The 26,715-nt window shown below is 43.7% G+C and overlaps 1 protein-coding gene and 1 long non-coding RNA gene across 2 annotated transcripts; one reads left to right on the top strand and one right to left on the bottom strand.

The window, feature by feature from the left end:
• Nucleotides 1-5,994: 5,994 nt before the first annotated feature.
• On the bottom strand, nucleotides 5,995-25,191 carry LOC129686366 (uncharacterized). The gene is made up of 3 exons (XR_008721602.1): nucleotides 25,123-25,191; nucleotides 13,869-13,960; nucleotides 5,995-6,405 (listed from the first exon to the last, which is right to left on the bottom strand). It is a non-coding gene; the product is annotated as an uncharacterized LOC129686366 (long non-coding RNA).
• On the top strand, nucleotides 21,857-26,230 carry Krt10 (keratin 10). The gene is made up of 8 exons (XM_055620282.1): nucleotides 21,857-22,509; nucleotides 23,329-23,411; nucleotides 23,778-23,934; nucleotides 24,033-24,194; nucleotides 24,281-24,406; nucleotides 24,662-24,879; nucleotides 25,135-25,511; nucleotides 25,852-26,230. Exons 1-8 carry the CDS (start codon nucleotides 21,913-21,915, stop codon nucleotides 25,956-25,958), a joined length of 1,827 nt encoding a protein of 608 aa, XP_055476257.1. The 5' UTR covers nucleotides 21,857-21,912; the 3' UTR covers nucleotides 25,959-26,230.
• Nucleotides 26,231-26,715: the final 485 nt, after the last annotated feature.

Genomic DNA, 26,715 nt, shown 5'->3' with positions numbered 1-26,715 from the left:
GTAAGTTCACACACATACATAGAGAGAGAGAGATTAATATCATAAACTCAAAAATCAAACCTAAAAGACAGCGTGCTATCTGTATATTTTTTTTTCATCACTATAGCTGGTTGCAAAAGCTGTGGCTGCACCATCAAGCAACATATCAATAAAAGATTATCACCATCAGAATCCATGGTCCCAAACCTAATCGCCTTATGAATCACCGAAGTCACTCAACTAGAATACAACCTGCAAATTTACAAAGAATAAAAATGTTGATATAGAAAAGCTGTGGCAGGCAGGGTCCCAGGTACCCAGGAAGCTGAGACAGGAGGACTGTTTCAGTCCAGAAGTGTGAGGTCAGCCCAGTGGCTAAGCTACAGAAGCCCAGGCCAAAAAGCATCCCATTTACATGAAATGTTCGGAAAAACAAGGGTCCTCTCCAATGAAAGCAGGTCAGTGGCCTCCTGGGATGAACGGTCAGATCAAGGAGAATAAATGAACTGCCTTGCTGGGGTCCTAAGACGGACTTTGGCCTTGACAGACCTCTTGACGGCAGCAATGGTGACGTGGGCATATCTAAATCTTGGGATTCTTCAAACCACGAGCTTTAGACGGACTCATTCCTCTGTGTGCAGATCTCCCCAAATTCAATCTTAAAATGACGGTAGCCAGATGCTTGGTTTGTCTTTGTCGTGGCCCGGCAGTGGGAGCCTGGCTGGAGTGTAAATTTTATTTTTAAGCAACATCCTGTTGGTACAGTCTTATATATTCCTTTATTCTCATATTGAGTCAGCAGATTTATTTACCACCACACAGCTGTGAGTATCTACGTGTTCTATTGAAAATGGTGTCGATCCGTGTAGCCTAAATGCAGATACACGATGCAACGCCATGCATTGCTTTCCCTATCAGATTGGTACAGATGGAGGAAGGCATCACTGTTGTCCATTGGCAAATGTCACAGTTCCACACATGATATGCACGATTGTTTAACAAAGGTGTGAGGAAGAGGCTCTTTGTGTGGAAGGTAAGACATTCCTCACTTTTTTTTTTTCTTTTTTTACTGGTTTTAAAAGGAGCAACACATACTATATTTATTCCCTGGGAATATTTTTCCAATGGCGTAACATTTAAATATTTTGCTACAGTTTACATTCATATGTGAGCAACTTCTAGGATACTTTACGTTTGGAGGACAGCTGTTCTAAGCCGTCTATGTACTGATTCAGTGCATAGACAGGTGACAGAGTAATTTCAGGGCTAAAACGTCCTAACTTATCTTAAGAGCAGCCGGGTAAGCTGGCAGATAAATACTTAGGCAGTTGGCATCCAACCAAGAGATACCGAGGAACAGAATCTGTGGCAGTCCATCCACACCGATGAGAATTCACCAGCCCAGTTAGAGATAAAAAAAAAAAAAAAAAAAACACAGCAATGGCGTCCAACTTCCCCGTTCTGGTTGTTCAGAGGTTGGGAGTCAGCGAAAGTCTTCCAGGGCAGTGTAACTGGAGGAACACTTGACTCAGTTCCCCCACTGGAGTCCCCAGTGGCAGAGCGCTCCCCCGTGTGACACTAGATGGTGTTTGTACAGCTTGCAGGGCTGAGGGAGCTGGAGAGCTGAAAGCCCCGCCAGTCGCCAATCGGAGGATGAGAGTCGCCCAGGGGGAAGGCAGGGTTCGGCAGGGAGGAGAACCCATGAGTGCCTGAGTCATCGTTATCATGACTCTCCATCACCTTGAGGGTACACAGGGAACAGCTGAATGACAGGGGAACGCTTCTGCTGACTGAAGGGACAATATGTGTCAGGTTGTGTTTCCCAAGATACACTAAAATAGCAAGTTACGCAATTATTTGTCAATTTAGACAGGAGATATATTATTGACACATTGTTACAGAAAGGAGTCTTTATTCGAAAATCTGTATGAGTTTTCATTATCTATATGTATATATATGTGTGTGTGTGTGTGTGTGTGTGTGTGTGTGTGTGTGTGTGTCCTATAAATATACCATTTAATATAGCTAAGCTGCATTCTCCAAAGTACTGGCACCCTGAAAAGTTAATCTTATAAAACGTATCCTGTGTATCATGAAATATTTGTGCGTTGTATGTTGTGGTATACACACATCTCCAGACCTTCTAAGTTATCATGACAGCTGAAGCACAGTCATGTTAATATCTTCGAGGTCATTAAACTTATGTTTGATTTGCTCAGATAAAACACCAAATGAGAAAGCATTCTCTTAACAAATTCTTACCTTCCAGTGAACTTGAATTTGAACTAAGCAATCCAGGAAAAATATCCCCCCCACACACAATGTTGTCCTAAAAACCCTTCTGTTGAGGCTTTTTAACCTAGATCACGCTCCTTACAGCCTGAAACTATAGGCTTCCGGGTCCCTTTGCCCGGGACACTGAACTCATCATGAGCACATCTGCCTCTGTTTCTCCTAAATAAGTTGATTTGGTTATTTTTCTCCACCACCACGACCCCCACCCAGGCTGGATGGGGGTCCACACAGCTTCCACCAGAGCTCACTCCTTTCACTTCTTCACACCCAGAGCTGATCCCATCACTCAAAGACTCAAAGACTCAAAACCTCGCTCAAAACTCAAAAGACTTCAGGTGTCTTTGGAATAAACACCAAAAATCCACCTAAATGAAGTCTGGCCTTTCTCAAACTGTGCCTGTCTCTTATCTTCACCAGTCCCACTGGCCTTGCTTACTGATTTTTAAATACATACACATATGTCTTCAAGGTGTACAACATGCTTAGACATCCAGGTAGGTGATTACTACAGTCCAGTACAATCTAACCCTTCAGCTTCCTTTCAGACATTTCCCTTTGCCTAGAGGAAATGCCTGCCCAGTCATGGTCAAACTAACCCCTGTTCATCAGTCAGGTCTAGTTCAAATAACATCCTTTCTGGAAAGACCTAGTTAGCCTTTTCACTGTCTTCTACCCACTCCCCACACAAACACACCATTAACCAAATCAGCCTCTCTTGATATAGATATACATGTACATAAATAGATAGATAGATAGATAGATAGATAGATAGATATAGATATATAGATATATAGATATATAGATATATAGATATATATTTCCCTTCGTATCTCTTAGCACAATTTGCAGTTCTATATTTATTTGCATGACAACTGAAATAATATAAGCAAGTTCTTAAGGACAGGGGCTGTATCTGTTTTCAATCCAGGGGATCTGCTGCCCTCTTCTGGCCTCCAAGAACACTCATATGCACACACCCACACAACCATACACAAAAATAAAAATAAGTCTGAGACCTGATAAACTAGGGTCAGATGGAAGGGGAGAACCTTCCCTATCAGTGGACTTAGAGAGGGCCAGGGAGGAGATGAGGGAGGGTGGGTGGTGATTGGGAGGGAAAGAGGGAAGAGGCTACAGCTGGGATACAAAGTGAATAAACTGTAATTGATATAAAAAAATAAAAATAATTTTTTTAAAGTCTTTAAAAGAAAAAATGTAGTTGATCACCACCTCATGTCCAGTAGGAAACTGTGTCTATAAATAAATAAATAAACAAACAAACAAACAAGATGGCCAAGTCCTGGAGCAACTCCCACACTGACCTCCACTTCCACATGTACATACACATATCCATGTGCATGTACCCACTCATGTACACATGAACACACATATACACACATGTACAAACATGGACACAGAAGTAGCATCCCAACAGTGAATAAGGCAGCACTGTTATCCCATGGCAGGAGTTGATCAGTACTTGTTGAACAGAGATGTGCAGAACCATGAACAAGTTTTGAACTACTGGATAAAACCTATAACATCTGTGTTGCTATCTAGGCAGCTCCACTACCGAGCCAGCATGTGGCTACCACATTAAAAGTGTTCAATACACAAACATTGAGTGCTGCTTCCTAGAAATGTCCATCAGACCACAGTCTGGGCTGAGACCTGGGCTGCCCTCAACCTTGGTCAGAGAAGCTTCCTTTGGCAGTGAACAGCAACTGGTCAATGAGCTAACGATAGGAGACTGGGGGCTCAGCCACAGATGGGACATCTGTATGACCCCCACCGCCAAGGCTCAGGGACCGCTAAAAAATGTAAGAGCGGGAGGACGGCTGTGCTGTGCTGTGCTGTGCTGTGCTGTGCTGTGCTGTCTGCCGAACATGGCTCTCCTGATCATGAACTCACAGCAGCTGTGTTTATTTCTCAGTCTTTTTCCACCACTCATCTATGGTAATGCTGAATGAACAAACCCACACTTAGCATCCAACACGGGGAGGCACGAAGAGAATGCCTTGAATATTTTCTAACCTAGATCTGTTATCTGTGGGTATTCTATTTAGATATGCTTCAGTCCCCAGGAAATAATTACTCTTACTTTGTTCTCCTTAATTCTTAACAAAAGAGTTTGACTGGCTGTTGTAGATTAAAACACGCTGAGAAGGGCGTTTCCATTTTACTGAGGTAGTCACTGGATTTGGTGAATATTTTCAGTGCAGTCTGTGGGGACAGAAAACCTCCCAAAGCATGCAAACCTGAGCTTGGTCCTTTCGAACGCTCACTGATAAAAATCACATTGCTCAATATCTCATGATTCAGTAGAAGGTGTTCTTCGGTTTCAACAAGTCGGCTTTTAACTCATGACATTTTCTAAGGAAAGCAACCTGATGATTTTTTTTTTCCCACACGCATTAAGAATACCAGAGGTTGTTTTGAAAAAAAAATTAAGTAACTTGGTTTCTATTCGGTGTTTATCAGATAAAAATATTCCCATAGCCACTCACTTATAGAAGCAATATTGGATTCTCTAACCCATCCTTAGAGACTACAGTCAACTAACTATGCATATAAAAGTGAATTCTCCTGAAGCAACTGATGGAAGACAGGGTTTATAGGAAAAATTAAAAACAAAACATGATTTTAATATCAGACTACTCCTTGTAATCTAGGTCAAAATAAAACATGCATCTCAGTCCTTGTCACCAAGGGTTCTCTAAAGTTTACTTTTCTCTCAAACTGATATCTGTCTGGCTTTATAGAGGCCCCTGTGAGCAGCCACGGACATGGCTGCAAACCATCTTACCTTGAGGGATAAAGCAGCCCGCCTAGGGTGCAGCAGACCTGTGCAAGATGGAGGGGGGAGATGAATTGGGCTGAATAAGAGAAGCACCCTTGCGGAGCAGCACCAGAGCAGAGCCTACACACCGGAGCAGGGGCCTATCTAACACTATGTAACCTCTCCCTGCACGGTGTGAAATGCAAGATGATGGGCAAGAGCCAAACCAAAGCCTCTGACTCATAAGAACCCCAAGTTCTTTAGCCATGGCAATCTGGACTCCGGTCTTAGAAGATGAACTTTCAAAAAGTTCTTTATACCAGGTGTGTGCCTGGTGTAGAGGGGGGCCAGAAGACAACACCAGATCTCCTGGGACTGGAGTTACAAATGGTTGAGAGCCACCATCTGGGTGTCGGGAACTGAGCACTGGTCCTCTGGAAGACCAGCCTGGGCTCTTTATTGCTGAGCCATCTCTCCAACCCAAAGATTTTTTTTAAATAAATATGCCATCATTTATTTGGATACTTTCTTATTTCAGGGAGCCAGACAATTAGATAGGCAATGCCATCCCCATCAAAATTCCGACAAAGTCTTCCGAAGGACCAGAGAGAAGACTCTCAAAATCCATACAGATGCATAAAAGACTCCAACGGCCAAAGTTATATTCATCGCAAAGAACAAAGCTGAAACATCACACTCCCTAAGGCACAAACAGTGTGTCACAGCACAAAAACAGACACATGACTCAGAATGGCACTCCCAGAATCAATCCAAGAGGCTACCAGCCGATGCTTTAAGGATTTTTATTAGCATACATCAAGTGTATTTAGTGGACCTCATCATGAAATTTTCATACCCATATATAATAATTTGGGTCATATTGGAATGCCTGCCTCATGTTCTCTCATCTGTGTTTCACTCTCACTGACCTTCATCCTCTTCCCAAATAACCCCTGTTTTGTTTTGTTTTGTTTACATCTAGATTTGGCATATGACAGAAACATGCAATGTCTGTCTTTCTAGTCTTTCTTAGTTTGCTTGGCATGCTGGCCTCCAGTACCACCCATTTGTCTACAGATGGCATTATTCTGTTCTAGGAGACCAACACAAAGGCTAGGGATGGCCATGTATCGTTAGCCATGTAGAAACAAGTCCCAGGTGCCTAAAGCAACGTCCCGGAGAAGGTGGGTATGCCGTATGGGTGTGAGTTGAAATGATACGTAGAAATATCACAGTAGGTTGTCCAGTTGTTTACTTGCCACTGAAATACTCACAGGAAAGTGAATCTGGGCCACGTCGCACTAAGAGAGCCTATGCTTACCATGTGCGCTTCCCCAAATCAATCCATTAATCTGAAAAAAAAAAAAAAAAAAAGCCAGAGAACAAAATTGGCTGAAGTCCAGTGAAGATTGTTTAGTGTGTCACTTGGCATATTTTTCAGTAAGAGCTTATGCTGATTGAATTTTTCATTTTGGCTGTCAGATATGGATGGCTCTAGAGTATGAGTCACCCAAACATTATAAAAATCCGGGAACAATCATAATGTTTTAATCACTGCTCTACAGCAGGTAACTGTAGTGCTCTCTGCAATGTGGGCTAGGAAACTAACTGTATTATCAAGTACCTACTGATGAAACATTATTGGAAAGGGTGTCCCACCCAGGCCAAGGAACAGCAATGGAACAGCTGAACAACTCAAACACCAGAATATGAATACTCAGGGAAAGTTCGTTTGGAGCGAAACAAAAAACCTGATATGTGTTATTAGATTTTGCAATGGCTGTGTTGCAATAAAGAAATGAGATTTTAATTGAGGAGGAGGATAATTACGGCTTAAGAGCCAACTACTTAATCAACACCACAATCAGAAAAGTTGGAGTGGCAAACGTTGGCCCCACGCCCAAGACAAAAAGGGTGAACCCAGAAAGTGAGTAAAGCAAATTTCCATTACAAATGTGTTCAAGATGCATGAGCCACTCCAGAACCACGCCCTGAAACTGGGGGGGGGGGATGTTCCTAGTGATCATTACATTTAAATAATTTCCACAAGTTTAGATAATAAAAGAAGTGATTGTTTTGATTGTATCTCAAAAGGATGCGGTGTTACTCTGGAGACAGACACAATGGCATGGAACACAGTGCACATTCCTCCAAACAATATGACTCGAGATGATACGATAAACAGGAAGGACAGGCAGGGGGAAGCGGATTAAAACTACAGATTTACAAGCGAACCTGGGAAACACTGCTCCCTGCTGTGGGCGGAAGCTGTGCCATCTGAGGAGCAGGTGCATGGGCAGGTGGGGAAGAGTTCAGGAGACTCCTAATCTAACAGATTTTAAGCCAAGATTTAAAAAACAAAAACAAAACATATTTTTATTTTTAAGATATTATTTTTGTAACACGTAAACTAACACTGGAAGTCAGTGATATTTGATGAGGCAATCTTCTTAGTGTTGACTATTTAACAAGACAAAAAAAAATCAAATAACATTAGTGACTACCTGCTGTGTATAGATGTTTTTGTGTTATCTAAATTATTGATCTCAAATTTAAGAGTTAGACACTGGGCTGGAGACACAGTTCTACACACACACACACACACACACACACAAACCATAAACATGCCTCCTTAAGATCTTTAGAAAATACACTTTTAAAAAGATGAAGGCCTAGAAGATGGGTCAGCAGCTGAGAGCACCGGTTGTTCTTGCAGAGGACCTGGGTTCAATTCCCAGCACCCACATGGCAGCTCACAACTGTCCGTGACTCCAGTTCCAGGTGATCCAGCACCCTCACGCAGACACACATGCAGACAAAACACTAATGCACGTACAATAAAAATAAATCATTTTAAGAAGAACTGTATAGCATTCACTTTGCAGGGATTAAGAGAGAGTGCACCATTTAGCACAGTCCCCACAGAGACAGCTGAAACTTGAAATGAGGTGACAGCCTCTGAGGTCCCTCGCAAACTCTGTCACAGTCAGAGCCATGGCAGTGGATGCGTCCATGGTCATGTCTACCTGTCCGCTCTGGTGTTCTTTCTTTTAACTATTCCGAGACAACAGAAGGAAGAAGATATTAGCTTTCTCCATGTCACTAAACTCAAAAGCTGGCCCTGCGTTAGGTCCTTTTCAACTGGTTCCACGTTTTTCAGGAACGCATGGTTGCTGACAAACCATCTAAGCCAGAAAGGGGAGACAGTTTTAGTTCACGGGGACCAAGTCTAGAAAACAGCTGTGATTTCCTTGATTAACGTTACTAAGAACAATTCTGCGGCAGGTCTAGTTTCATCAGGAAGCTGTGTCCTCATCAGTTAGCAATGTCTGCTCTGAGTACAGAGGAATGGCAGCAAGGATCCCTGAGTCCTTGTGTAAGGAGGCTGAGGAGGATAAAGAGCTTGAAGCCAGCCTGGGCTTAGGTGATGCTGCCTCAGAAGAAATGGCAAAAGGGAAAGAGGAAGAAGAGCGTACTTTTGAGTAGGTTTTGCATTTGTTATCTCTGATCTACAAAGTCCCTAAAACCACCTTTCTATTTTTTTCATTATCAGTTCTTGAGTGCATGCAGAAAATAAATTCTTTAACCAACAAACTAGCTAAAGTAATGCTTATTAATATCATTCCTAAAACCACTACTGGGAATATGAGGGATAAGAAATAAGGCAAACAGAGGGCTGTCCACAGACTAAATCAAGGGAGTTTTCTTAAGATGCAAATTAGAATCCCCTTGGAAATTTTGTCATGGTTCATAATCTGTTCCTCAGCTTTTTGGGTCCAGGAACTGAACATTGCCATACCTGGATGTCACCTGGCATTTGGCACCAAGCTATGCCAACCACATTCATATAGTACTGCTGTGTGGATGGCAGTTCCAGTTTAACAACAAAGGCTGTACTTTCCCAGTCTCCCAAGAATAATTTCCTGACAGCCCAGCTTCCCAACATTCACCACAGTTGGCTTTTCTAAACTGCAGGGTTTTAAAAAAAAAAAAAAGACATACATGTATGTTTTTATAAACTCCATATGATAAATTTTAAATTATTCTTCCAAAACTTTGTTTCATTGGGGTTCATGGGATAGGCAGGTACAGACTTGTATTCTCAAACCCTCACCCAGGGCTCCTTGTTACTATTATTTCCGGTGTTCTTCCTTTTCCAGGCTTCTGCCTGTTCTGCCTTGCGTATGGGATCCCTGAGTCTTCCTTTTTTGCCTTCTGGAAGGAAACATTTCCTAAATACCTTTGAAGACTCCATCATCTAGCCCACTTCCATTTGCCGGTGTGCCCCATACATCCATGCCCTAACAACACCCGTTTGTCATGCCTTTGTCTTGCACACTCACTTGGAATGTTTTAGCAACACAAGAAGAAGGTGACTTCATTCTCTCTCCACCCTCTCCTTCCCTAACGATGAAGGATCTGGCTTCTGTGCCATGAATTATATGAAAAATTGTTGTTCGGGGATCTCCAAGGATCTTGTGGCAAGAGCATAAATGTTTCTCTCCTGGCTCTCCTTCTCTGTGCTGTCTCTCTCTCTCTCTCTCTCTCTCTCTCTCTCTCTCTCTCTCTGCTCTCTCTCTCTCTCTCTCTGCAGAATGTGACACTCACAACCTCAAGAGACTGCCAGGTGAATGGCCATGCTTCCATCCACTCTGGTTTCCTGAGCTTTCCCCGGCTTCCAGTCCACTCCTTTTCATTTCTTTTACTGAGTGCTTTTCTCTGAGCCAGACCTAACCCTGAGGGTTTCCTCACCTCTCAGTCTCCACCTTCAGCTCGCCCTTCTCTGGAGAAGTCAGGTGTTCTTAAGGCTTCCTCTGCTGCCTCAGTGTGGATCAACTTGGCCTTCAGCTGTCTGCTACACTCACATCAATCTCAGTGTTTCTTTTACTTTGCACAAGCGGTCAGGTTGTATAATCTATAAATTATGAAGACAGGGGCTGTAAGGGTAATTTTAGTTAATACCTTCCAGTGATTCACTGCCTAGTCACGGAGGACAATGGTAACTTATAGGATCTTTTCCAGAACAACCTCTTTGAAACTCGAGTTTGAATCTTTGATATTGTTAGCCAGCCCATCTCGTTAACGTGTTACATGCTGTGGTATCCTTGGTCTTCTTTCTCTTTCTTTCTCCCCAGGGGATCTTGCACAATCCATGCTTTCTCTTTGCCAGTGACGTCCAACCCCAGCCACATACATGTCCCTGAATCCTAAGATGCACTGCCATGGCCTAGCTATACCTACTTGGCTGTTCGCTGGGTACCTCATCTCCAACCTTCCTGTCCCAAATTCACTGGCTTTCCTACAAGGCCTGACCCTCCTTTGTATTCACATCAATTAATGAGATTCCTCAAAGCCCAAACCAAGAAATCTCTTTTTGTCTTAGACTCCCCCACAGTCAACCTGTAGCCAGTCACCGTCCCAATGCTGCCATTCAGCTCCTATCTTTCCTTCCTTCCCACACCACCGCCACCTTCTTGGTGTCTCATTGTCTTTTTTTCCCCACCTCAGGCCCTTGAAAATCTTATCTCACCTCCTTAACCTCCAGTTCCCCTAAAATCCTTCTTGTCCAAACCCAAACTTATAAATGTTAAGGCCATGCTCATCTCCGGTTCGATGGGTCTCACTTGTCTGCCCTCTGACTGGAACGAGGTTCAGACTCCTTTAAATGGCATGAAAAGAACTTCCCAATGCAGTCCCAGCCTATTTGCAGGCTTATCACTTGGCACTCACACACATCAACTTTATGCCAAGCCAAACTTTTCAGTTCTTCACCCTGCGTGTTTCCCTCTCCTCTGCACACGCAGGCTTCTTTGTCTAGTGTTCTTTTTTAGGCAATGACTTCCCACTCACCATTAAAGGTGCAGTGCCCGCGGCTTCTCCTTAAGCCCTCCAGAAACTCCTTTCTATGTGCCTGTAACTCGCATGTCCTAAGCAAACCTGTGTTAGGAAACTCTTGTCCAGCTGGCGTTTACTTGTGCCTCATTCCCTGCACTCCCTCCTGAAAGAGCTGGCTTCCTTAAGGATCAGATCTATGTCTCACTCAACCTTTACCTCTACAGACCCAAGTAAAGGGTCCAGCAAAACATGTGTAGACAGTAAAAAATAAGTATGATTTAAAAAAAAAAAAAAAAATCAGAACCAACTCCTGTCCCTGTCCTTTGGGACAAGGGCCTGGGGTCAGCAAAGGGCTTTTCTTACCTTTCTTGTTTCTGCAAACCTTAAGGTCAAGTTGTACTAATCTAAACAATACAGAAACATATCTTCTCCCAAGTTTTCACCCCCACAGTGCCTTAAATTCTGCTCAGGTCAAAGGCGTGGGTTTCTTTGTTGTCGTTTCTGTTTTCTTCTTTAATCTAAACAGCTTCCCTGAAGCCTCTGCACTCCTGCCCACCTCTCCCATCGCTAAATCACACCTCAGCCTGAGTCAGATTAGCCAGATGACAATCCACCTGACACCTATTCTCACGGCATTCTCAACAGGGAACGAAGAGGAAATAGGCAAGTGGAGACTGACCGGGGACAACAAACTAAAGACTGGGATGTGGCTTTGGGGTGGCAACATCAGAACACGGGATTAGTTGCTGGCAGGTGGGGGAGGGGGGCTGTAGAAAGGGAGAAGTCAGCAAAGCAGGTATTTAATGTCAATGGTGGAAACTCAAGTAGATGCTGGCTCCTTTCCTCCAGCAGAGCAGGGAACACCCTCTCTCACACTCAGCTTGGCCCCGCCCCTACATTTGGCACTGCAGGGGAAGAGCTCATTGTCTTCTGTTACCTAACTTCTGCTAGCTCCCGCAGCCTCCCCTCGGTTTCCACCCTGTGCCCCCATTATCTTTTCTCTCCTCTGGTAAGGGAGTGGAAGGAAAGAGGGTGAGCTGGTTTCTGCAGTTGCCCAGACTTTGGCCACAGAGGCGACTGGATCTCCACTCACCCTTATCCCACCTGAGACGTTCTCTCACCTCCCACCTTAACTGCACCAGTGAGCAGGCTTTCTGAGGAGAGGAAGGAGACTAGGTTTCCACACCACAAACACACCGTGAGTCCAGGGCTGTTTCTGCCTTGTGAGACTGGCACACCTTTAAGAAACTCAAGTCAAGCTGTGAAGAGGATGTGCCACCACCAACACCAAGACTGGAAATTGGCATATCTCACTGCACCAATTCTTTCTCCAGACATTCCGTCCACTCCAGTACCAGGGCAACAGGACAATCATTGCTGTTTCTGTTCATTCGCTATTGGCTTTGGAGCTAGGGGCTGATTGTATGTATCCCTCCTACCCACTTCTCTCATCCTCAAAGTCACACCTTAACATGATTCCTTCCTCCCTCCCGGAAAATGCCAGAACTCCCCTTCTGCTACGCCTGTCCTGCAGATGGGAATCAGAGATGGCCCGTAAGCAGTACTGTCGACTGCTCATCGGTCATGCAGCATAGAACCTCCTGCCTTCTGCGTGACCTATAAGAAAGGACTCTGCCTCTGCCTAGTAACCCTCAACTCTACTTGGAGCCCCCCTCTTTGTCTGTATCTCTCTTCCCCTGGTGTTAACAGCCCTTCTAATAAACCTCTTATCCAAGAGAACAATCCACCTCGGTGTCCCCCGGACCCTTACAGACTTTCTTTTCCTGGGCGCTGACTTTGAGGACTGGCCCATGGTACCGGAAGCTACCTGTGTTGAGTAAGAGGGGTAAACGTATAAAATGTGCGCCTTTCCCTCTACCTACTCCACCGCTTACTTTCTGTTTTGGTTTGGTTGGTTGGTTTGTTTGTTTGTGTTTTGTTTTAATTTTTATTTGGATGTGTGTGTTTGTTCATTTGTATGTGTGTGCAAATACGCACATGGATGTGAAAGTGACTTTCTCAGTGATCTTCCAGTTGTTTTTTTTTTTTTAAGACAAGGTTATACTGAACTTGGAAATCACCAATTTGGTAAACAGCAAGCCTGAGGGATCCTCTGGTCACCACCCTGCCACAGCTTAGATTGCAGCCACACGCCACCGGCCCTGATTTGTGTACCATGCTTGAGACCCAAACTTAGATCTTCACGCTTGCGTGACAAGCACTTTTCAGACTGAGGCATATCCCCAGTCCACCCATAGGTCTTCTTTAAAATAGAAATAATATTTTTGCTTAGGGTGGCCTTTTAAGTGTGATTTCAGCAGATGTCCGCCCAACCTCTCCTCTTTCTTAACCAGATCTGAAATTCCTGTTGCAAGGAACAGCCTTTCATTTCACAATTAAAAGAGCGCAAAGCACAGTTTGGCTGAAGTTCTGATATGCAGACAGCAAACAGGCAGTGTTTTATCAGTGCCCACGAGCAGCGGTGTGTCCCCTTCAGACGAGTGAGAAATCAGACCACAAGAAAGCCCTCAGCATCAGATGAGGTGCAGACAGCACATCAGGAAGAGGAGGAAGGAAGACCAGGATGACGATGCCAAAGACCAAGCTTAACGTCACTGTTTCTCCAAAGACAGCTTGATTCAGCTGGAAGTCCAAATGGATCCCTAGAATCAAAGTGCACTCAGACGTGGGCCTGGGTGAGCATCAATGAAGAAGTATGCATGGCAAGCGCACATGCCCAGAACCCAGGACAGCACCGTAAGACTGCCAAGCCATCCATTCCCATTCATCCATCGCTGCTTCCTGGCTGTGGGTGCAGAGTAGGCAGCTGTTTCATGTCCCCACTGTCATGCCTTCCCCAATCATGATGGACTGTTCCTTCAAACTGTGAGCCAAAATAAACCCTACCTTCCTTAAATTTAAAAATAAAATAAAAAAAAAATCAGCTAAACCAAAAGGAATACTCTTTAAGCCTGCTTACCTTCCAATCTCCACTCAGTTCAGTTATATGGAGCCTGTGACAATAACAAGGCTCCATCTTCACCATGACAATTTGCACTTCTGGGAGAGACTCTGAAAGTACAAAGCAGAATTGAATTCAGTGTCTGGCAATGAAAGGTCGGGCTTGAGGCTATACCTACAACCTAATGACGAGCTTCATGTCCATTCTAGCTGGGACACTAATTCATCACTTGTGTCACCCTCCCTCAAACCTCAGTTTCCCCCTCTATGAGGAGAAACTATCCTACTCACAGGTTGTCAAGTGAGGGAGTGTACATAAAGCCCTAACACAGTGTCTGGCAAGCTAAGCATCAGTGACGATAGTCGATGCTTGTTTGAAACCCAGCCTGGGGTCCAGCCCAGGGCCTAGAGCACAACTGTTCTTATGCTTGATGATCTCTTCGTGAGGCACAAATGCCAACAGTCAACACTTCAGACTGTAGGGTCTTCGTGTGGAATAAATAAAGTCCAGCTTCTTACATAACTCTGCAAATATCCACTTATTTATCTAAACCAGAAAACTCCTCGGGTTTAGTCGGAAAAATCTCAATTTGTAGAGGATTACAATGAATGCAAAGACTTGTGGAGAACAAGCAACGGTTGAATGCTCAGTCCTGAATAAGGCGTGTATACCACCCCTCCCCCAAGGCTCAAGGGACACCGTGGAAGAAGGGTAGAAAAAACCCACATGACCGGAAGAATGGCTGTGCAATGTCATCTTCTGGGCATGACACAGTCATTGCAAATAGGAAACCAGAGCAACTGCTGCGATGTGCACTGGACCTGTGTCAAACTGGCCCTGGCAACAGTCACGGGAGGGAGCGGGGCCCATGGGATCCTGCTCTTTACTCTTGAGCTACTGGATGCCAAGGGAGTCCTGAGGAGCTGGGAGTCGCCTTCAGTTGTGTTCTCACTGGAGCCCACCAGGTGCCAATGAAAAGTCACGAAGTTCCAAAGCCACAGCCACATAGAGGGCCCTGGTTAAACTCGATGCATCACAGAGTAAAATTAAACTAAAGGACAAGCCTTTGGAGAAAGGGATTTGGGGCAGGGGACGGGGCAGTGACAGGGTAAAAGGGAGCTAACAGAGGACTGGGGACGAGAGTGAGCAGAATGCACTATGTTCTTGTAGGGAGTTGTCAAAGAAGAAATTTAATTACCTTTTCTTAAAAGAAAAAAAAAAAGGAACTAGAAAATTCTACTTAGCCCCACATTTTAACCAAAATAACTTTACAAAAGCTGGTGAATTCCAAACCAGCAAGGCTCTGGTCTGGTTTGGTTTGGTTTGGTTTGGTTTGGTTTGGTTTGCTGGCACATTTAAGTCAGATTTGCACCCTGTATTGCACTGTAGTCCCCAAGACTTAAGAGTCAAAAGCTGAAGCAAGGGGATTAAGCTCCAAATGGAAGCTAGCAGCTTCTGGAAAAACCAGCAGCATAAAAGGATTAACACTGCAATTAGGCACAGTGGCTAATTGCACCGATTTAATGACTGTACCTGGGCTTAGCACAACCCTGACAAAGACTTGAGAACCTGCAGAAACGCAAACAGGAGAGGCCCTCAGGAAGTGCGAGCCAAACCATGGGGTGTAGAAACCTGCAAATCTGACCACTTGCCCATTCCTTCTTTTTCTCTCCAAATCTGCCTGGTTTTTCTGGTACAGCGTCATTTTTTCTAGTAGCGATAGTAAAGAAAATGTATCCAGTTTAAAAATAATAATAATAAAATAAAATCCCTGTGTACTTATTAATCTTCTAAGTCACAATGCTGGAAAATACAGTTTTAAGTCATTTCAAGGGAGTTTGAAGAGTTGCTCGGAAAATACATGTGATGAAATTCCAACAAAGCCCTTTATGGGAGACTTTTGAGCGAACTACATAAAGTTGCTGTTAGGATTTGATGAGACAAAGATGAAGGCAAAGTGCTTAGCACAGGGCCTGGGACTTGGAAACTCTCAAGCCGCGTGTTTGTTAAACAGTTTAATCCAAGGTATTAACTAGTCTTGGGATGTGATCATTCTCCAGACCTGTAGAGCCAGAATGGTCATGGACAATTTCCCTGATACAACTGCATTACGTTTAAATAGTTGTTATAGTCTCCTGCATTCTTAACCCCTGAGGAAACATGTGACTCCAGATAAAGAACTACATTTGTGATGAAATTAATGATTTGTTGTTGTTGTTTTTTTTTAAGGCAGGCATCTAAGAATTTTCTAAATAATAATATTAAAAGATTAATTTTATTTCCTCTTTCCCTTCAATTTACACATTTTATACTTAATTAAAATAGCTATAGAAGGTAATTATTACTATGTGATTTAACTTTTATATCCCATTTCTAAGCCAAAATCTTCAATATTCTATTTAGGTTTGCATAAACTTAGTGAGAGAGAGGGAGAAGTTATACCGGTGATACTATAGTTTAGACCCAGCCATTCTTTAAATTATCGACATGGATGAAGAACAACAAATATTCCTAAAAGAATTTTGTATATTTTTGAAAGTAAAAAAACAGCTGCTAAATTTAGGCAATGTTCATCTTCAGCCTTTTAAGACTGGAGTCGTGCAGGTTGGTTTATTTGGTTCATCCAGCTTTTCTATTTTCTTAGGGAAACCAAAATGAAATTACAGTTCTGCCTTCTCTTCTATGTCAGTTTCTCCCTCCCAAGGCAGCTTATTCAGAGTAGGCTTTCACAGAGTGCTGTTATCTTGACCAAAAGAAGAAACCTGTGATACACAAGAGAAATTTAAGCTGAACCATGCTTATTTACCCTATTTTACTCCTTACTCACAGGGGTGCTTAAGGAGAAGGCCAACTGGCAAGTAAATTCAAATTCCATAATGCAAGTCCTAATCTCAGTGGTTTACTAGCATCAAGACAATCTTAGCAGATCAGACAAATGACTTGATTGAAGAGGGACAATGCAGTTTAAGGCCCATCTATTCTCAGGCACACCTCACCAAAAGTATCCTGTGAATGTTACAGTGAATCTTAGACTTCTTATTCTTAGAAAACATTTTCACATCCACAAGTGTCATCATTTTTCCCCCAAAGCAAAATCAACTTTTGACTAGCCTTTCGGTTTTCAACTTGCAAGAGTGCCAACATGTCTAGCACAAATGTTCAGAGAACAAAAGCAAAGCAAAGCAAGTGGGGGAGGCAGTGAAAACTCCTCACAGAACAATGAGTATCTGCCAGGTGTGCCAAGAATCTAAGGCATCAGCCATTCTCCTGAGGAAGTCAAAGGGCCAATCTCCTTGGGAAAAATGATGAGGAAGCCTGCACTCCACACCAAAAAACTCAATGCCTTATGAGAACGTAGAGACAGCCTCGAGATGGCCTAAGGGTGGAAAACTCATGAATAAGGTGGCATCTTGGGCAGAGTCTGCAGCTGAGCTCAGATGATTTGAACAAGCCAGCCACGGGGGGGAAAAAGTGATTCCAGACTGGAAACAACAGCAAGGGCCCCAACATGGAACCCAGCACAGTGTTTTGACTGGAAGTTAAAAAGGCCTCCTTGTAATTAAGCAACATTTCAGGAAATGCTAACACTTTTCATTGGCTTGTATATTACTCTACTTCAGTATTTCGTATCACTGGACTCCGTATTTTACGAGATGATAACTTGAAACACAGAGAAGCTGAGTGTCTTGAGCCCAAGGCCATGTAATTACTTTATGAGGATGCAGCTTTCCTTCTACCTTGCCACCCTCACTACAGGGGGTGGGGGGTTGGTGGGAATTCGGGGAAGGCTGGAGGAGAAGAGCCAGGTTATAGAAAAGGCCTAATCCATCACAGGAGCTTGAGCATGGTGCCGAGATGGTGGCAGCGCTGCTTCCACAGCATTAACCACGCCACAGCAAACGGACTGGGTCTCAACTGACACAGCGAGGAGCCAAAACATAAAATAAATAAAGGACTTCAGAAGCTGGTGAAACCATCCTGGGGCAAATGTTGGAAAGCCAAGTTTAGAGCACTAGCAGCAAAATGTGACAAAATTAGTGAGGTTTGGGGTTGGTAGGAAATGGATAAAATGAGTTTTTAAAAAAATGCAATCAAGTATTGCTCACAGAAAAATGGATGACACGTTCATCATAGAGTAAGGCAGGTTCAAAACTCTTTCTCCACCCTGCTCTCCCCTCTGGCCATTTTCACCCTGGAACCCTATCCTTTCATTCTTTCAGGGTGTGTGTGTGTGTGTGTGTGTGTGTGTGTGTGTACACGTATGTATATGTACATGCCTGTGAAGATCAAAGGTCAAAGTCAGGTGTCTTCCTTGCTGTCCACTTTACCTTTAAGAAGGGTTTCTCACTGGTCCTGGAGTTTACCAATTAACTAGACTGGCTGCTCAGCCAGCCTCAGGGGACCTCTTGTCTCTGTCTCCCAGTACTGAGACTTCAGGTAGGGATCATCATGCTCCCCTTTTTCACACAGGTTCTGAGGTAACAAACTCAGCAAGCACAAACACCAGCAGCTAAGCTGTCTCCCATGGCCCATTCTTTCATATTTTGCAGCCCTAAGTGGTTGTAAGAAACAGAACTCAATAATGACAAAAATATTTGCCAAGCTCTTTCTGTGCCTGCCATCTGCTGTCCTGTATTTTATATTTATTAACTTATAAGTCTCCCAAGATAACTCCATAGAGTAAGCAAAATTATTATTATTATTATTATTATTATTATTATTATTATTATTATTACTCCTACTTTGGAGAGAGGAAACATGGACCAGGTTACACAGTATGACTCAAGAGCCTACCCACTGAATAGATGCGGCAGCTTCCAAAGCTACAGGCAGCTCTCATCTCAGTTCAGACCAAGACACTGGGAGGGGTGGGATGATACCTGATTACCTGCAGACTTAGGGCCACTGAATTCTACAAGTTCTCCAACAAACAGGCATGGGCCTTACCAAGACCTTGTCATCATTTCTCAGCTACGCAACTCTCTCACAAGACTCTTGGAATCCTGTTCTGTGCTCCCTTAGCACTGTGTTGGTATCCTCAAATGTAGCCTAGATTGCTCTATCACTCTCCCTGATTCATGGGTATGTTTGTTTGCCTCGCTGGAGACACTCTATACCCCTTGAGGAGCAGGAGTTATATCTCAGTCACCCACATGAACCCAGGTCACACTGCAGGTGCTCTGTTAAACCAGTTAAAGGAATGAATAAATTAATGAATACGGACGACTTGTTCCAGCTGACCTGGTCTACTTTGAATCTCCACCTGCTTGGTATTTTTTTCACTTCCCAGAACAGCCCTCTCTCTGTTGTTGGACACACTGAAAACTCCAGCCCATCCTTCGCAGGTCTCTGCTTAATTCTATCCGTAAGGTGAAATTGAGCCCAGAGGCCTCGTCAATCTTACACTGCCAGGTCAGTGTCATGGAAACCATCACCTCTGTCGCTCTATCAAAACCAGACTCTAGCACAACTAGCTGTGCTCTTCGGGGATAATTCCTATGAACGCCTAAGGTTTAGTGCTTCCCAGCTATAAGGTTAGGTAAAGAACTCCTGTCTTAGAGTCTAACTGCAGGGAGACTGAAAGTGAACCACCTGAAGACCGCACATGCTGGGGAAATGTGGGCTCCTCCCAGACCCCACACTCCTTTGCGGTTCTGGTAGCACTTAAGTCGCAGTGTTTAGCACTTCCCTTCAGTCAGACTGCAGGGACTTGGAGGGATCCTCAAGGACAGGAGCTGGGTGTCACCCACATCCTTCTCAATCTCTCCACGTGCCTTACACAGCAAACACTGAAGACAGAGAGATACAAGGTGGGTTAGGACAATCACATGTAGCACGGCAGGGCTAGAGTCAAACATTTCCATGCACTTTTTTGCTGAAGAACTATCACATGGCTCCTCTGATCACGCTCTTGCCGAAAGACTAGATTCAACCAGTGAGTGCAATTAGAGACAAAGGTTCGCTCCTGTGCCGTGGTGGGTAAGCTCTTCAAGCTACTTGTTTAAATCAATTTTAAACTAGATTGAGGTTTCCATGGTTTTCACTGGTGCAGAAAATTTAGAGCTAACACTGAAGCAAGCCTAGGAAAATCAAAGCCCCAAATTCGTGGTGGCTGTCAGTAACATCAAAAGCTCTTTGCTCTTACCATCGAGTCTTGATAGCAAGGCTTCACCTCTCTGAACCTGCCAGTCTTTCTGCCCCTCCTGATTTGTCACGGCCTCCATTTATCATGTATTATCTTCACAGGAATCAGTTCCCATGCTTAGGGCTTTTTTTGTTTCTTTCAGCCGCTGCCCTACTTGCAGGTGCTGGCAAGTTGGAGGAGCTGCAGTCTGTGGTAACCTGGAGCATAACAAGCAGCTTTTCACTGATGCTTTGACCACGCTCCCCCCTCCCCCCGCACAGACTGTTTTCTAGCTCCCGTCCTGTGGAAGGTGCAGCTACAAATTCAATTTGGAAAAGCAATTACTAATGGGATCATGCCAAGGCCCTGCACTTTCAGTATTTTCCTGCTTCCATGTTCTTTTTGTTTTGCTTTTTCCCCTGGGAAGAAGCATGTGGTGAGAACAGGAGCCTTGGTTTCTCTGACAGCAAATCCAACACCGGAGAGAATGAATCTATAATGTGGAATAGTACAAAAAGCCAAATCCAAGATTCAACCACGCTTCCAACCGTAGTTCAGCCAGCCGTCGTTAGAACACTCACCACCTTCCTCAGCTTCACCTCCCTGACACAAAACTGAAGCAGTGACTGCTAAGCCTGTGTCGGTGAGCTATCCTAGAGAGTTTCAAATCGACCTATCCCCAAAAGCACTACCTAATCCTAAAACATCTGTAAAATCTATACAAAGAAATGTATGTGTAATATATTTTAACAAGAGCAATGCCATAGCCTATGGGTAGTAATAAAACAATTTCATGTCATGTAAAGTCCCAATTAAGGAATTCACTAGACATTGTCCCACTGAAATCTGTGCACAGCGTAGACAATAAAATGGGTTTTGTTTGTTTACTGAGAAGGAAAATCTAGCTTGGAAGCAGAGGTGCAAGTCTGGGTTATAAGTTGACACAAGAGCCATTCTGTGACGATTTATGGTGCTACAAGAAAACTTTTTCTTGCAAGTCAAAACAGACCCAAATTCTTTCTCTGTAATCAGTCAGAGCTTAAGGCACTGCAGCTTAGTTCCTCGCTTCTTGTGCTTAGAATTTCTGCCCCTAGGGCTTCACATGAACCTGAACCATGAGCTTAAAGATATGAGATAGCCCAGAATAACTTCATGATTTCTTATTTCAAATAGTAGCATCATTGCATTTGAAGATTCCTTACTCATTCTTTGTGTACCTCTGCAAAAATATGAATATACTCTCATTTGCCAAATAAAAAAAAAATCCTCTACATAAGAGATTATATATGTGTGTGTATTATATACATATATGAATGTGCATACATTATATAAATGTGCATATATTATATATCATATATACATGTATGCTATATTAACATATATATAATCTTCTGAATTGTGCTTCTTAAACGTGGCAACTTTTCAACACTAATAAAATAGCTCAGCATATCCTGGTTTTTCATTTAGTGTCAAGATCCATATTACAGCATTATTTCAGCACACTGGCTACTTACTACAATTCTTAAAGCCATCTGAAGCATGAATTTGAAAATTTCTTATTTCAACTGTAATCTGTAGGCAATTTTATTTTCTTAGCGAATACCGGGTGCAACCTAAATGAACATGAGAAAACTTAAGATTTTTAATAGTTACTCAATGGTCTCTGAAAGGTAAAATGTACACTCATCTGAACTCCACCCATTTTCAGTTTCAACACAGAAAATTTCCCACTTGTTCTCAGGGCAAATACAAAAGCATTGAAAAGGTATTGGTTATTACTGAAGATAATTTATGCAATCATAAGCCAAAGATGCTAACCTGGCAAAAAGAAAACCATGCAAGTAAGCAAACCCTGGCACCTAAGAGACCCGCCCTCTCCGTATATAAGGGCTCAGTCACTGTCCTTGGTAGCAGGCACTCCCTGAGCTCCTTCACACCATGTCTATTCGATACAGCTCCAAGCAGCAATCCTCCTCCCGTAGTGGAGGGGGGGGAGGAGGCTCAGCCTTCAGAATTTCCAGCACCAAAGGCTCCCACTGTGGAGGCTTTAGCTCAGGGGGGTTCAGCAGTGGCTCTTTTAGCCGTGGGAGCTCTGGTGGAGGTTGCTTTGGGGGCTCATCAGGTGGCTATGGAGGTTTCGGAGGAGGCGGCTATGGGGGAAGCAGCTTTGGGGGTGGCAGCTATGGAGGAGGCGGCTTTGGTGGAGGCTGTGGAGGAGGCAGCTATGGAGGAGGCAGCTTTGGGGGTGGCAGCTATGGCGGCGGTGGCTTCGGTGGAGGTGGCTATGGAGGAAGCTTTGGTGGTGTATTTGGAGGAGACGGTGGTGGCCTTCTCTCTGGAAATGAAAAGGTGACCATGCAGAACCTGAACGACCGTCTGGCTAGCTACATGGACAAAGTCCGGGCTCTAGAAGAGTCAAACTACGAGCTGGAGGGGAAAATCAAAGAGTGGTATGAGAAGCACGGCAACTCGAGCCAGCGTGAGCCCCGGGACTACAGCAAATACTATAAAACCATCGAAGACCTTAAGAACCAGGTAAGGCACTGTAAATTCCGGCTCTGGATGGTTTCTATCCATGGAAGGCAGACAGATGAAATTACGCTAAGCACAGCACAGCTGAGGGCTGTCTCTGTTAGTTTTAATTTTTTCATGTCAATAGTGTAACCAAGTGTCATCAAAGATATTTATGACCGTATGGTCATGTCAATCTTCATTCAGCATGTGTGTCACCCTTCTTCCAAGGTGGCAGGCTACCGAAAACCTTCTGGGTTTTCACAAACGTAAAAGTGAGTTCACAGTTAAAATATGCTAGATCATGTACAAATGTGGGAACTAGAATAATTTTAAATGAATATATATTACATATACACATATATACATGGCTTACTTACAATTATAAACAAGGAACTCATATCCAACACTAACATTACGGGAAACACCAACTTTCCAACACAGAAATGAGATAACCCTTGTCTCTAGGGACTATGTTAACTACATCTATAAATTCAGGGTATATGCACTTAGAAGTATTATAACACATTAAACAAATACAAGTGTGAGCCACTCAAAAATTAGTTGCAACACAAGCAAATCACAACTGTAAAGAGAGGGTCATAGCTGAAGGAATATGCCTATACAATCCCAGCCAGTGCCCAGAAAGGAATCATGGCTGTAAAAGTACTGAAACCTCAAGAGGAAAAAAAAAATATCATATGGGCAAGTCTGTAATATTCTGTGCTTAAATTAACCTCCCTCCAAATTTTTGCAAGTGTATAAAAATGCAACACACCTCTGCTTATCTAAAAAGCCATAAACCCACCTGATCTTTTCAATAACTTGTGTCTCTCCCCCCAGATCCTCAGCCTGACAACTGACAATGCCGGTGTCCTGCTGCAGATTGACAATGCCAGACTGGCAGCTGATGACTTCAGACTGAAGTAAGCTAAGTGAATGTGGCACAAATAGAGCATGTGTTTAAAACAAGAACCTTGGATGCCCACAACAGCTTTTGCATTTTCGTGAACTCATCCAGGGTGAAACAGTTCTGAGCTGTTAAAGAAATTTTTATTTGTAATAATATCTTTTAGGTAATCTTTAAAAGAAAGACGTGCTTTAAATAACAGCTAACATTCTTTGTATCAATAATTATTAATAGCCCTACATTCCAGACTATTCTTAATACTCCTGTGAGTTTGTGTGTTACACGTTGCCATGAAGAATAACCAAATCTGTATTTGCATTTTGTATCAGTCTTTGTGAAAGTATACCTTCATTCTCCAGTGTGTGTATCCTGCTTGTTTCAGATATGAGAATGAGGTGGCCCTGCGCCAGAGCGTGGAGGCCGACATCAATGGCCTACGAAGGGTGCTGGATGAGCTGACCCTTAGCAAGGCTGACCTGGAGATGCAGATTGAGGGTTACAAGGAGGAGTTGGCCTACCTGAAGAAGAACCACGAGGAGGTGAGACAGTTCTCCTCAAATAAATAAATAAATATAGAAATTTTAAAAAATTGTCTTGGTCATGGTGCATTCATTAATTCTAACCGTCCCACAAACAGGAAATGAGAGACCTTCAAAATGTGTCCACTGGTGATGTGAATGTGGAAATGAATGCTGCTCCAGGGGTCGACCTGACTCAACTGCTTAACAACATGAGAAACCAGTATGAACAACTTGCAGAAAAGAATCGCAAGGATGCAGAAGCCTGGTTCAATGAGAAGGTAAATGAAATGCCCTTCTAGGTGAAGCCCATTTAGATTTTGTTATCATGCTCAATTCTCATCTTTTCCCGTTTTTAATCCTGTAGAGCAGAGAACTGACCACAGAAATCGACAGCAACATTGAACAAATGTCCAGCCATAAGAGTGAAATTACTGAACTAAGACGTACTGTCCAGGGTCTGGAGATCGAACTACAGTCCCAGCTGGCCCTGGTATGTTAAATCTTGTAAAATGGTTTCTATTTTATCCTGCCACGTTTCATGCTTGGAATGAGTTGGGGGTGGAGGGGGTAAAGAAAGTAGAGTCGAAATCGAAGCTTTGTACAGGAAAAGAACTGCTAGCAACGAGGCAATCATGCACAAAACTGCAGTGCTTGCCATCAGGCCTGAACCCTATTACTTTCCTTCTCTGACGTCTTACTGAGTAATTTCCATGTTTCACTATACTTAATAAAACCGTCTTCTCAGAAACAATCGCTGGAAGCCTCCTTGGCAGAAACAGAAGGTCGCTACTGCGTGCAGCTCTCCCAGATTCAAAGCCAGATCTCCGCCCTGGAGGAACAGCTTCAACAGATTCGGGCTGAGACCGAGTGCCAGAACGCAGAGTACCAACAGCTCCTAGACATTAAGATCCGACTGGAGAACGAGATCCAAACCTACCGAAGCCTGCTCGAAGGAGAGGGAAGGTATATTGGAAACCTGCAAAGAGCCTCAATTGCTTTCATTCAGGATTCCACATAGCAAAGCTTATCCTAACCCAAGGACAGGCCAGCGGGTAGGGCGAAGGAGGTGGGAAGGGGAACGGTGATGTTTTCAGAAGTTAGGGGCCTGTGTGTATGAATATTTGTTACAAATGCACGAGCACTAACAGACAAACCACTGGATTGTATTTTCTCCAACTATTACAACGGAACGCATTTGACCCTCACACTATTATTTAGTTCCGGAGGCGGATCCTACGGCGGCGGGCGCGGCGGCGGCAGCGGCGGCGGAAGCTACGGCGGCGGAAGCTCTGGCGGCAGCTACGGCGGCGGAAGTTCCGGCGGCGGCGGCGGCGGCGGCAGCTACGGCGGTGGCAGCTCTAGCGGCGGCGGCGGCTACGGCGGCGGAAGCTCCAGCGGCGGCGGCAGCCACGGAGGCAGTTCCGGTGGCGGCTACGGTGGCGGAAGTTCCAGCGGCGGCGGCGGCGGCAGTTCCGGCGGCGGCTACGGCGGCGGCAGTTCCGGCGGAGGCCAGAGCGGAAGCGGAGGGTTCAAATCTTCTTCCGGCGGCGGCGAACAATCGTCCAAAGGACCAAGGTCAGCTGAAACTAGCTGGGGTAATCTGAATTAGTTTTAACTTTCTCGAAGGGTCTCGCCGCTCTTTAAACTCCTGAGCCGGTTTTGAAACAACTGAAGATGTCGAGTTAGGTCTTCATTTGTGTTTTTAATCATTTTATAGACGACATCAGTTTTTGAAAGTGCCACCTACCGCTTGGAGTTGTGTTTGGGGGGGGGGGGAGCTTTTTGGTTGTTTTGTTTTGTTTTGTTTTGTTTTTTAGATCAACTTGGAAAATTTTTATTGTCTTCCTTTTGTAATATTAGCTTGTTGGTTAGCCAGGATCTCTACAAATAGTTTTATCTAAATTCTGCGGGTTTTTTTGGTTTATCATTCCACAGATACTAACAGAACCAGAGTGATCAAGACGATTATTGAGGAGGTGACACCTGAGGGTAGAGTCCTTTCGTCTATGATTGAATCAGAAACCAAGAAACACTTCTATTAAGTTGCATAGAAGAGTCTCTTCACACAGGCCACAGCACAGACGTATGGAAAACAAAATGTCCGAGAAAACACGCTGTCCTAATGGTCTACGGAAATAGGTTCACTCCTTGAAAATAATGGTCTAAAAGGTGTTTTGTGGTTTCTGTATTTCTTCTTTTCATTTATCAGAAAGTGTTCTTTTGTGGAGAAAAAAAAAAAGAAAACTTTCTCATTTACTAATGAATTTCTCATTTACTAATGAATTTCAATAAACTTTCTTACTGATGCAAACTATCTAAATTTGTCAGAATTATTATTTAATTGTGTGGGTGTGATCAGACCAATGTGAGTAAGAATCTGCGTGGAAAAGTCCATAGTGCCCTGCCTCCCAAAACTTACATTTTCTAAAGATACACAAAGAATGGAGAAATCCCAACTCTCTGCCTTTAAATTGCTTCAATCTTGGAGTTTTTGAAATAATCTCAAATAAGGTCCCCAATATAAAGGGAAGTTTCACATTCTCTTCTGTTCTGACTTTATTTTCTTCCAACTATAATATTGCTTCTCAAGTCTCATATGCTACCTAAGATATATCTTCCAACAGAAGTCCAACAACAAAAACAGCCCAACAGAAATCACCAAAATTGTTACACACCCAATAAGATGATTTTGTCTGCCAGATGATAGCAATGGGTCCAAACAGACATCTCTAAATCTACTGCTTCCCCCAACCCTTGTTAAACACCTGTTCTTTCAGTATACACTGAATTTTATCTCTC

This window comes from Psammomys obesus, unplaced genomic scaffold, assembly GCF_907164565.1.
Source record: "Psammomys obesus unplaced genomic scaffold, mPsaObe1.curated_primary_1811, whole genome shotgun sequence".
In the NCBI taxonomy this organism is placed as follows: domain Eukaryota; kingdom Metazoa; phylum Chordata; class Mammalia; order Rodentia; family Muridae; genus Psammomys; species Psammomys obesus.
Note: the sequence above shows the minus strand (reverse complement) of the source record. Positions and strands in the feature narration are given on the sequence as shown.

Bases quoted from the DNA above. Each gene is read 5' to 3' on its own strand.
- Krt10 (XM_055620282.1), top strand. From the start codon at position 21,913: ATGTCTATTCGATACAGCTCCAAGCAGCAATCCTCCTCCCGTAGTGGA. The intron at 22,510-23,328 runs GTAAGGCACTGT...CTCTCCCCCCAG, and splicing joins TCGAAGACCTTAAGAACCAG to ATCCTCAGCCTGACAACTGA. The intron at 23,935-24,032 runs GTGAGACAGTTC...TCCCACAAACAG, and splicing joins TGAAGAAGAACCACGAGGAG to GAAATGAGAGACCTTCAAAA.